This window comes from Macrobrachium rosenbergii, chromosome 40 (assembly GCF_040412425.1).
Source record: "Macrobrachium rosenbergii isolate ZJJX-2024 chromosome 40, ASM4041242v1, whole genome shotgun sequence".
Classification (NCBI taxonomy): Eukaryota; Metazoa; Arthropoda; class Malacostraca; order Decapoda; family Palaemonidae; genus Macrobrachium; species Macrobrachium rosenbergii.
The window spans coordinates 28,762,666-28,775,165 of NC_089780.1; the positions used below are offsets into that span (position 1 = coordinate 28,762,666).

Here is a 12,500-nt window from a genome sequence, read left to right on the forward strand (position 1 = left end):
AGGAAGGCTAATTTAACACCCCTACTTGGTCCAGCCGAATGAAAGCGGTAAGGTTTTAGAAGCTGTTGAAGCTCTCAGACAAGGAGAGAAATCTTTTAGCTTTAATTGTTAACACAAGTACTCTGGTTAGTCATTGTATACCGTCTCTTTGTCACTCGCATTCTCATGAAAGTAGAAGAATTCTTGATGAAAGCTGGATTAAAATTTTACTGACAATAAGCAAATTACCATAGCTTTCTAGAAGTGGATATGATGTGTTACCTGCAGGCTTAGGATGAGTTTTCATTTCTTGAAAGATTTAAGGTAAACGAAGTACTTTTCCAGGTCTTCGCACACAAAAAATGTTATGTAAAGGAAATATTCTATTCTGTAATGACAAAACACAAGTGAAAAATGATCTATATGTGTTTCATACTTTAGCAAAAAATAAAATTGAGAAAGTAAGATAGAGTACAGAGGGACTGAAAGGGGAAACACAGTGTGGGTTTCTGTACGTCATATACATTGGTTAATCGACCCAATTTGTATCTTTTAACTAATAAAACTTTTAGTCAGTTTGAGTGGTTATTAGTGGTTATTATCTAACGAACTTCTGGCATTCGCTAAATTGCAACGTCAGTCAGTTTGATACAACTGCTTTTCCAGGTGCTGTTATCGATAGAGCTCGCCACAATCTGCGGTTCCGACATTCACACGTTGGTGGGACAAAGGACGACTCCAAACCCTTGGTTAGTTATTCAACTTCCGTTTTGTTTTAGCATCTCAAAATTAAATTTTTATTTCTTGCGTCACTTGTTGTATACAATCAAGTCAACAACTATTGTTCGTGCGTGTCTGTTGACACGTTGTGTATCACTTCTTCAGTTCTTGTGCCTAAAATTGAATTATTCTGTCAAAGGTCCTCATTTATTCCATTCCTTTGATCGCAGTTTGAGGGAGCTACAACATATTTAGTATAATGAAAAACTTAATAACGAACAATAATATTTGTTGTCTATTATCTCAACATTTATTTTTTCAGTCACATGCTATTTTCTTTAATCACGTGCTAATTTAGACTTTTATGCTAAAGGAAGAGGCTACTTTCATTCACTTGCTTCTACGGTTTTGCATCTTGGGAAATTCAAAGAATCCGACCCCGTTTGTTTTTGAGAACCTAAAGACTTAAATCATTTTTTATATCTTTTTTTAAACACCATCTGCTTATATGAGAAATATCTAAAAAATAAGGGAACTCTCTCTCTCTCTCTCTCTCTCTCTCTCTCTCTCTCTCCTCTATTTGTTAGTAAGGACTTTCTGTTCAGGAAATATCTGTATCATATTATCGTTGATTTCTTTTCCCGCGTTGTTTTTGGTGTCTCTCTCAGTCGTCTATGTCAGGATCATATCTAAGATGATCCGGCCATATCAGCGTCTCCTCAGACCCTTGATTCCAAGAATATAACATCTTCGCTATCGAATACCTGAGACTGTTGACATCTAAGAAAGTGACTTATCTTCTTATGCTACTGTTACCGATAATACCGATAACCCACTTCTACATCTCCTAGTTATCCAATAAGCAATGTTTAAAAGTTTGCGGATGACAGTTCGGTCTTCCTGAAGTATAGATTAGAAGTGACATGTTATTCGCAAGCTGGGATCTTTCCTAGATAGTGATCCCAATAAAATTCGGGGTCGTTATCTAGGACTAATATTTCTTGGGGGTCATTATCTTTATGATATTTGCAGTCTTTTTTACGGTAATCCCCAACGGGCTTGTACTAACCACGCCACAGAGGTGGATAAATACCGGGTTAAAACCCGTGGGGTCACTATCTAGGAAAGATCCGCAAGCTGTAATGCAAATTAATCCCACTGTAAACTTAGGTCACATTGGTCACAAAGGAACTCTAGAGAACAGACAATACACTAATCATAGTTCCTCGTTGGCCAGGTCGGTATAGTTCTCGGCTAGCACACTGCTGGGCCAGCGTTCGAATCTCCGGCCGGCCAATGAAGAATTAGAGGAATTTATTTCTGGTGATAGAAATTCATTTCTCGGTATAATGCGGTTCGGATTCCACGATAAGCTGTAGGTCCCGCTGCTAGGTAACCAATTGGGTCTTAGTCACGTAAAATAAGTCAAATCCTTCGGGCCAGCCGTAGGAGAGCTGCTAATCAGCTCAGTGGCCTGGTTAAACTAAGGTATACTTAACTTACACTAATCATCTTTTCAATTATATCATCTTTCTTAAAGAAGCCTCGCATTTCTAAATTTCTCACCCTGACAACCCTCTATAGCCCTAAATGTTACACTCTGATAGTTCATCTCATTCGCCTCCTCCATAAGTTTATTCATTTTTTTCAGATTTCATCTTCTTACATTCTAACGTTAACCTCAATACACACTCACCTTCTCCTCCAAACCTTTTGTAGAACTTTTGCTTCTTCCTTATACTAAGCTTCCACTCTGTGACTCACTTTCTCTCTCATCCTACCATCGTCCGCAACATTTCCTGCTAAATGCTTACCAAAGTCAGCACTTCTATTCTCTCGTTACTTTGTATAACATTCTTTACTCCATCTCCTCAGACTCAATCACTCTTATCATTCACAAACAGCTTTCAAATCCCAAACGCTGGTGCCTACATATTCTGTCCCTTTCAGAACTTCTCTTGTCACTCCTTTCATAGAATACTGAGGTACTATGGAAATTTCACAGGCCATCTTCTAAGAACTATTTTATACACATGTTTAGACACTCCCTTGCCCACGTATTCTGACTCAGGATTCGCTTTCATCGTAAAACTTTTAATCTTGCTGACATATACCTTATTCCATTTAGCCTCTGCACCCTCCACTTTTTCATATATGGAAATGTCATAAGGTCCAGGTCCATGTATGCACACTGAATTAAGTTTCTCCAATTTTTTATACGCTTTTCACAGCTAACCACACACTCACTGGTGTAAAACCACATTGCTCTTCCCTTACTAATCAATCTGAGCAGACAGAGAACATCTTAAAAATTTTAGATAAGTATATATATGATTATGAACCATTTGAAGCGTGATTTATACACCCAAAAACCACAAGGAAAAATGAAAACTGGTTGTAAACCCTGAACGGTTTCGGATTTATTGCTAAGCCATTTTCAGACGACTGAAAATGGTTTAGCAGTAAAGCCGAAACCTGTCGGATTTACAACCGCTTTTCATCCCCTGTGGTTTTTATTATATGTATGTATGTATATGCATACATACATACATACATACATATATATATATATATATATATATATATATATATATATATATATATATATATATATATATATATATATATATATATATGAGGTTGCTCTCCTATGAATGTTCAAGAGGCCTTTAAGTCGATGGCTTCTGAACTTCTCTTATTGGTCAACCATCCAGTGGCGACGCATTAGAGTAATTGAACCATTCTCTCTCTCTCTCTCTCTCTCTCTCTCTCTCTCTCTCTCTCTCTCTCTCTCTCGTACCAGTTAACCTTTCTGCAATTTATCACTACAAGCCTTTCAACCATGCGTCTAAATCCTTGGAATCTGTCCCTCACGTAAAATTGATAGCGTCTGTAATTGAGGGATTCGTGTTTTCGGACAAACAACAATTAGTCTGTTTTATTTTCATCTGACAGAAGTCTAGCTGAGACTAGATCACCATCCCCATTACGGTGGCTTAACGTCCAAACCACACTTTGATGACGTCCGATGTATTTCTGTCCCATAAGAAATACAGTATATCGTGTATTTGTGTCCCACAAGAAATATATTGTGTATTTATGTCCCACCAGAAATGTATCGTGTATTTATGTCCCACGAGAAATTTATCGTATATTTGTGTCCCGCGAGAAATATATTCTGTTTTTTTGTACCACGAGAAATGTATTGAGCATTTGTGTCTCACGAGAAATGTATCGTGTAGGCTATTTCTGTCCCACAAGAAATATATTGTGTATTTGTGTCTCACGAGAAATATATTGTGGATTTATGTCCCACGAGAAATATATTGTGTATTTGTGCCTCACGAGAAATGTATTGTGTATTTCTGTCCCACAAGAACTGTATCGTGTATTTGTGTCTCACGAGAAATATATTGTGTATTTATGTCCCACGAGAAATATATTGTGTATTTGTGTCCCACAAGAAATGCATCGTGTATTTGTGTCCCACGAGAAATACATTGTGTATTTGTGTCCCACGAGAATTATATTGTGTATTTGAGTCCCACAAGAAATGTATCGTGTATTGTGCCCCAAGAGAAATGTATTGTGGATTTGTGTCTCACGAGAAATATATTGTGTATTTATGTCCCACAAGAAATATATCGTGTATTTGTGTCTCTCGAGAAATGTATCGTGTATTTGTGTCCCACGAGAAATATATCGTGTATTTGTGTCCCACGAGAAATGTATCGTGTATTTGTGTCCCACGAGAAATGTATTGTTTATTTGTGTCTTACGAGAAATGTATCGTGTATTTGTGTCCCACGAGAAATATATCGTTTATTTGTGTCCCACCAGAAATATGTCGTGTATTTGTGTCCCCCAAAAATATATCGTGTATTTGTGTCCCACAAAAAACACATCGTTTATTTATGTCCCACAAAAAATACATCGTGTATTTGGGTTCCACGAGAAATATATCGTGTATTTGTGTTCCACGAGAAATGTATTTGTGTCCCACCAGAACTATATAGTGTATTTGTGTCCCCCAAAAATATATCGTGTATTTGTGTCCCACAAAAAACACATCGTGTATTTATGTCCCACAAAAAACACATCGTGTATTTGTTTCCCACGAGAAATATATCGTGTATTTGTGTCTCACGAGAAATGCGTCAAGTATTTGTGTCCCACGAGAAATATATCGTGTATTTGTGTCCCACCAGAAATATATCTTGTATTTGTGTCCCCCAAAAATATATCGTGTATTTGTGTCCCACAAAAAACACATCGTGTATTTACGTCCCACAAAAAACACATCGTGTATTTGTGTCCCACGAGAAATATATCGTGTATTTGTGTCTCACGAGAAATGCGTCAAGTATTTGTGTCCCACGAGAAATATATCATGTATTTGTGTCCCACCAAAAATATATCGTGTATTTGTCCCACAAAAATGTATCGTGTATTTGTGTCCCACAAAAAATACATCGTGTGTTTGGGTCCCACGAGAAATATATCGTGTATTTGTGTCCCACCAAAAATATATCGTATATTTGTCCCACAAAAATGTATCGTGTATTTGTGTCCCACAAAAAATACATCGTGTGTTTGGGTCCCACGAGAAATATATCGTGTACTTATGTCCCATAAAAAGCGCATCGTGTATTTGTGTCCCACGAGAAATATATCGTGTATTTGTGTCTCACGAGAAATGCGTCAAGTATTTTTGTCCCACGAGAAATGTATCGTGTACTTGTGTCTAACAAGAAATATACCCTAAATATTATGTGTTGTCAGATGATGTCTTTCAGTGTAGAGGTGTTGTCAGATGATGTCTTTCAGTGTAGAGGACAAAAGTAGATTTATGGTAGATTAATCAGACATATTTGGACTACTCGCAATTGTAACCATCAAACGATTTTCTCACAGTTTTCTTTAAGACATTCAGTGCTCCCACTGGAGACTGATATTTATCTCTTGAAGACAGGAAACCGTTCAGTTTGCAGCGGGAAATTTGTCACTTGTCATATTTTCAATTCTTATACAGAGACCGTCCATTTGTTCTAAGGAAGCAAGGTCATTTTAGAATTAGTTCTCATGTATCGGGGAACACAGAATTGTGACAGAAATTCCACTCCCACTCTGATCACGGGAACACTTGAGCTCTCGACTTTGCGTCCAATTTCAATAGAAAACCAATAGATGCAATAATAGCCATTGTAATTTAATTAGAGGTTTGACGCTTTAAAGTAAGAATGTCAGCTGGCAATGCAAGCATGAGTTCCCTCCAACCTTTTGAAATATTTTCCATGAACTCTGACTTTTATTTAAGCTGATCCTTTTAGCCTCCCGAGCTAATGGGTTTCAACCGAATCCTGTAATTTATTCTCTATGTCATGATACCGCTCGCCCTCTTCATTAAAGGTATACGAGAGAAAACTCTATGTACTTGTGATGAAATATACATAATTATCCATCTTCTTTTTCATGTAATATCCTCACTCCTTTACTATCAAAGGTACTTGTCTTGATAACATATATATATATATATATATATATATATATATATATATATATATATATATATATATATATATATATACACACAGATATATATACATATACTGTATATAAATATATATATATATATATATATATATATATATATATATACATATATATATATATATATATATATATATATATATATATATATATATAGAGAGAGAGAGAGAGAGAAGAGAAAGCTCATGAATACATTAATGAGAGCTGATTGGCGAGAAGCATATCTGATCATTGACTAGTTAAAGCAGAAATGGTAATAGACATAAGTTTTGTTTGGAGGGGAATAGTTGAAAATATGGCGATAAATATTATTAAGACAAATATATAAATTTGGTAAAGAAGTGAGAATAGCATAAAAGGAGGTGATGGATAATTAATGGACCATGGTTTAAGACCCCCGCGGGGTATGAAAAAATTCAAGGATGTGACCACAGAGCCGCCTGGGAGTGTTTAAGGATATAGGGGCATAAGAAAAAGGAATAATGACTGGCATGTTGTAAAAGTATATCTGAACAAAGGTGTATCGATTTTGATATTAACATAGTTGGCCGGTATAGTGGTTAGTGTCGTGGCATGCCACTCAGACGTCGCGGGTTCACGTCTCCCCCAGGGTGATGAAAAATCACTGGCTCTGTACCATGGTCAGTTACTGCTGCAGTGTGGGATCTGCGGTGGAAGGTTGAAACAACATTCTTTCGAAGCTTGAATTTCAAGCCAATAGCCCCTGTGGGCTTGTTCCATGTGAATGGATTTCATCGGCTGAAATATAATAATAATAATAATAATAATAATAATAATAATAATAATAATAATAATAATAATAATAATAATAATAATATACATATGGAGGGCCCGTTGCAAGATGCCAGGGAGTAATTAGAATAGATGTAGGTTCAAAGTCGTGGGGTAAGACCAGTGGCGGAAGATTGCAGATAGTACGGTGTTGATTGGAGACTGTGCAGAGAAACTGCTAGAACGGGTGAACGAATTTGAAAGTGACAGGGCGTAAGAAAAGGTTATAAGGGTAAATTACAATTTTCAGGATACTGAAACATTAAATATTTTTAGGGACGGTGGACAAACAGATGTTAATTCCTTGAGACATTTTAGGTAACTGTAGTGTAAAGTGGTTCTCTGACAGGTGATGTATGAAAGGTAGCAGGAGCCGTGCAGAACATATAGGAGAGAAGAGTAGTATCTACAAAAGTGAAATCTGGAATATAGGATGGGATTATTGGGTCAATTGTCTTCTGTTACATGAAAGAAACAGGGTTGAATTGAAGCCGTTGAGATATGTAGAAGGAGTGATAGAGCCTGGATAGTCGACATAAGATAAAAGGTTTTGTTGTATGGCTAATAAAACCAGAATTCACACGCCACATAAACTAAACAAGCATCACCTGATATGTAAAGTTTCTGCAAGAGATCAGGAGATATAACCCCTTCTCTCGCAGTCATTTTTTCAAGAGTAGTAATTTGATCGTTAATCTATTCGGTCACTATTTGGTTTTTCCTCTTTTTTACTTTTATCTTCTTTAATGTCTGGGACTGATCAGGACATTAGTAGACTATCCTTTCGAGCAAACTCGATTACCCTTCAAGTATTTTTTAATGATAATCGATTATCATTTCTCCCACCAGATAATGGATGCTCTGACATTATTAAAGGAAAGTTTTATCTCTCATGATGTTAGATTACTTATCTGGCGAGATCAGGGAGCCTAGTCTTCATTACGTGCTGAACTGTTTATTTGTCATTACGTAACTCTTGAAACGATTCCATCATACAAACAACACTATCCCTTACATTGATTTTCACCACATCCATATGTGGGCTTACTTGTTAAGTAAAAATGGGAAACGAGCTTTAACAAATAATAAAGCCTAATAAATTTCGTCTCAAGAAAAGGTTGCAGACAGGGGCGTCATGGGGGGGGGGGCTGGGGAGGCAACTGGCTCCCCCAAGACTCAAGTTGCCCCGCCCAAGCCTCAACTTGCCTCCTCACACCCCCAAGCCCCAAGTAACAGCAGCTGGTTTTCCATTATTCCTACCGAAATTCAAATGTTTCACCACATTAAGTTATATCTATCTATCTATCTGTCTATCTGCCTATCTACCTGTCTATCTATCTATCTATCTATCTATCTATCTATCTATCTATCTATCTATCTATCTATCACACACAATGTTTGTTTGTCTGCCTATTTTGCTGAAATATCTTGCTCATGTGGCATCGAAAAGCACATAAAATAGCTCAAAAAAAAAAACCCAGCTAGTTAGGCTCGCTTCGTTCGCCAAACCATCTTTACCCCCCCCCCCACCCCCCCGACCAACAAAAATCTGAAATGACGCCCCTGTTTGCAGAACCCAAAAAAGAAAGAATAAGGCAAATTTCTGTTCATCTTTTTCACTGGCAGGTTCTTTTCCCTAAGTGGCCCCGGGGAAAAGCCAGACATTGCACTTTTATCCTTCCGGTGCAGGAAGATGGTGCAGAAACCTCCACAGCATCTGCTGCTTCTCATGATTTGACAGAGGTCCTTCCGCAAGCTGTGCATCTCAACCATACCCTGCATTTTCTCACATTTTGTGGATATGCCAGTCCTGTTCCAGCACCTCTTCAGTTTTAACTATCTAGCACTTTCTTGGTCTCCTTATCTCTTTACGCTCTCTAATTTCTGTTTCTATGATGCCACGATGTTTGGGAACCTCCTGTTTCTGATATTGTTGCTAGACTCCATAACGTACCGTCTTCCTTAGGCTTCTAGCTGATAGTAACGACTCCATCATAGTCAACGCTAACCATTTTCAAATCCTTTGCATTTTAAGAATGCAAACATTTCTGGAGAAGTTTAATTTTTTCTTTCACTTTACTTCAAGAAATTAACTGACTGTTAAAACACTCCTCTTCACAAAATTTTCTAGGTAAATGCGCTTGAGACGTTAAAGATTTAAAAGATGAGCATGTCTGTGCATACCTACATAAATGTATCCTTATGTTATCATGCAGTATGCCATGTTAGTATGTCTGTGGCAAAATATGACGCCTATATTTTCCTCATGAATAGGAATTTTATGAGTAAAAGTCCCATCATTAAATCATAAAATTAAATTCATTTTTTCCAGCGTCCTTGTAGGATTATGATTGTATCCCTTGCTTCCAGCGTCCTTGGCCACGAGGGATGCGGCGTGGTAGTGAAATCGAGTCGCCCGGATGTGCAAGAAGGAGACAAAGTCACCTGGGCCATTTGTGCGTCCTGCGACAATTGTCAGTTCTGCTCTTTGGGTCTTTCCAATAAGTGTGAAAATCTAGTTAAGGTCAGTAGTGATATGAAATTTTGTTATTCTTTTCCCTTTAGATACAAAGGCTAATGGGACGGCAATTTAGATGCCATTAACTAACTCAGGGTGGGACCCAAACCAGGAGGAAGTGATAGACCTCTGTCTTGAAGAATGATAAGATATAAGAGTCAGGAAGAAGAGAACTAGAAAGCGAATTCTAAACCTTGGCAGTAAAGACAATGAAGAGAATGAGATCAAAGAAAAGAAGTGAGAGCGTAGAGTCACTAATGAAACGAAATGCCAGTATTTCAAGCCAACTGAGAAGGGAGACGAATGGTCAGCCACCTGAAATATAAGAACAGTTTTCCAAACATGGTTGGTTAGGGCCATTAAAAACAAATTTAAAAACTTTGAATAGGAGAACTTATGGCATCTAAATGAAGCACCTAATTTCACATAATTTCTTAATACCTGATGTATCAGTTTGAACTATAATATTATGATCTTTTCAAAGTTAGCTTGAAGTAGCCTGAGCTACTTCAAAAATTCTTACAGAACTGGATAGAAGAGAATATGGACTGATGGACACCGCATTTTGGAAGCATTGACTCCCTTAAATTGCAGGGCCCCACTTGACTAATACTCTCGAGATCAGTGCTGATAGCAGCAGAAAGATGACTGAGGCAAAGGAAGAAGAAATATGGAGGTGTGAGCCATGAGCAAAAGTTTGAACAGGAAAGAGATAGATAGAAGAAGGTAACTGATACAGATTCAGTAAAGTGTGTCTGTGTGAGAAAACAATACCCTGAGGAACACCACTAGAGATGGGGAACGAAGCAGATGTTATGCTGCCGACACCAGCGGATACAAAGCATTGAGGCAAAAAAGCAAGAAAAAATTTTGGATAGGGAAGGAGTAAAGGCATCAACGGGAAGCTTAACTAATGGAACTGTTTGCTACAGTCGGCCGGATGTCTGTGACGTCAAGAGCAACGAATACGCCTCTACAGACTGCAGAGGACAGGACAAAACATCAGTGAGACAGGAATGATGGTCAATGTATATAGATCTCTCTCTTTATGAAATCCATACAAGTGACCTAGAAAAAATGAAGTATATAAGAAAATGATAAGTATCTGAAGATAGTAGATTATTCAGTTATCTTTAGAAGGGCCTGAACTAATGCCTGTTTCTAAGAAAAACAAGTGCAGGATTTAATGACACAAGAAGAAAGCGACCCAAGGTTGCATGAGCCTCTGGAAAAACACGATCAGGTCCAAACAATATCCTGATCTTCAAGGATGCCAAAATATTATGGAAATTATAAAAAAAAAAAAAAACTGGGAAGGAATAGGATAAGAGAGGGTAAGACTGGAGAGGCAAGCTTTGGGTGAGATATGAAACCAGAAGTGTGGCCTTTACACAAGAGAGCAGTTTAAGGATTCACCATGACGAAAAAGAAAGGGAAAGATGAACATAGAAAAGCTTGTAAGAACTTGACTGGAAAAGGATCAGAAATTTATTGCAGCAGCAGACTTGCCTTGAAGGGTCTTACCGTGTTTTTTTTTTTTATGGATGCAGTATTTGATCTTTTTTCTTTATATTTTATTTTAAGCATGTATCGTGTAATGTGGAACTATATGATTAAATCAGTGGATAGAAAATTAAAGAAATTTTATACACACACACACACACACACACACACACACACACATATATATATATATATATATATATATATATATATATATATATATATGTGTATATTATATGTGTGTATGTGCTGATGTATTTGTGCGTATAAGCAAATATAAGATATCGATCCGGAAAGAGTCTCTGCATTAAATGTCAGTCATCTCGATAAAAATTGTCTCAGAAAACAAGTTTTACCTAATGATATATATATATATATATATATATATATATATATATATATATATATATATATATATATATATATATATATATATATATATATATATATATAAAAGTAGGGTAAAAGGTGCAATTTGGCATCCTGGCGTCCTGAACGTTTGGCGTCCTCAATTATTATTATTAATATTATTATTATTATTATTTATCTTATTTTTATATTTTTGCTGAAGAAAATAACATGCATATATATAAAAAAAATTATGTAGTAAGTAGGGTAAAAGGTGCCATTTGGCGTCCTGAACATTTGGCGTCCTCAAGAAAGGGTGTCATTTGGCGTCCTCAGTTATTATTATTATTATTATTATTATTATTATTATTATTATTATTATTATTATTATTATTATTATTATTATTTATCTATTTTATTTTTATATTTTTGCTGAAGAAAATAACATGCATATATAAAAAAATGATGTAGTAAGTAGGGTAAAAGGTGCCATTTGGCGTCCTGAACATTTGGTGTCCTCAAGAAAGGGTGTCATTTGGCGTCCTGAATTATTATTTTTATCATTATTATTATTATTTATTTTATTTTTATATTTTTGCTAGAGAAAATAACATGCATATATAAAAAAATTATGTAGTAGGGTAAAAGGTGCCATTTGGCATCCTGGCATCCTGAACATTTGGAGTCCTCAAGAAGGGTGTCACTTGGCGTCCTCAGTTATTATTATTATTATTATTATTATTATTATTATTATTATTATTATTATTATTATTATTATTATATTTTTGCTGAAGAAAATAACATGCATTTATAAAAAAATTATATAGTAGGGTAAAAGGTGCCAAAGCTCCAAACTGATATGAGAGAGACCCACTGCATGACTCATCAACGGCTGTATGGCTGATAAGAGTTGAACCAATATAAACTATCTGTTATTAATCCCACTTCATCGATAAGAGTCTGATTAGGAGGAGGAGACACCTGCTGAACTGATATGGCTGAACTGATATTATACATATAAATATATATACAATTCCTCTCTCTACCTCTCCATATATATATATATATATATATATGAATATATATATAT

The 12,500-nt window shown here is 36.2% G+C and overlaps 1 protein-coding gene across 1 annotated transcript in view; it reads left to right on the forward strand.

Moving 5' to 3' along the window:
- The window catches only part of LOC136825972 (5-exo-hydroxycamphor dehydrogenase-like), a 24,708-nt gene that overhangs the window by 216 nt on the left and 11,992 nt on the right, over window positions 1-12,500 (forward strand). Inside the window, exons 2-3 of the mRNA XM_067082833.1 lie at window positions 646-728; window positions 9,412-9,565. Of these exons, the coding sequence (XP_066938934.1) occupies window positions 646-728; window positions 9,412-9,565 (237 nt within the window). The remainder of the gene's footprint in view (window positions 1-645; window positions 729-9,411; window positions 9,566-12,500) is intronic.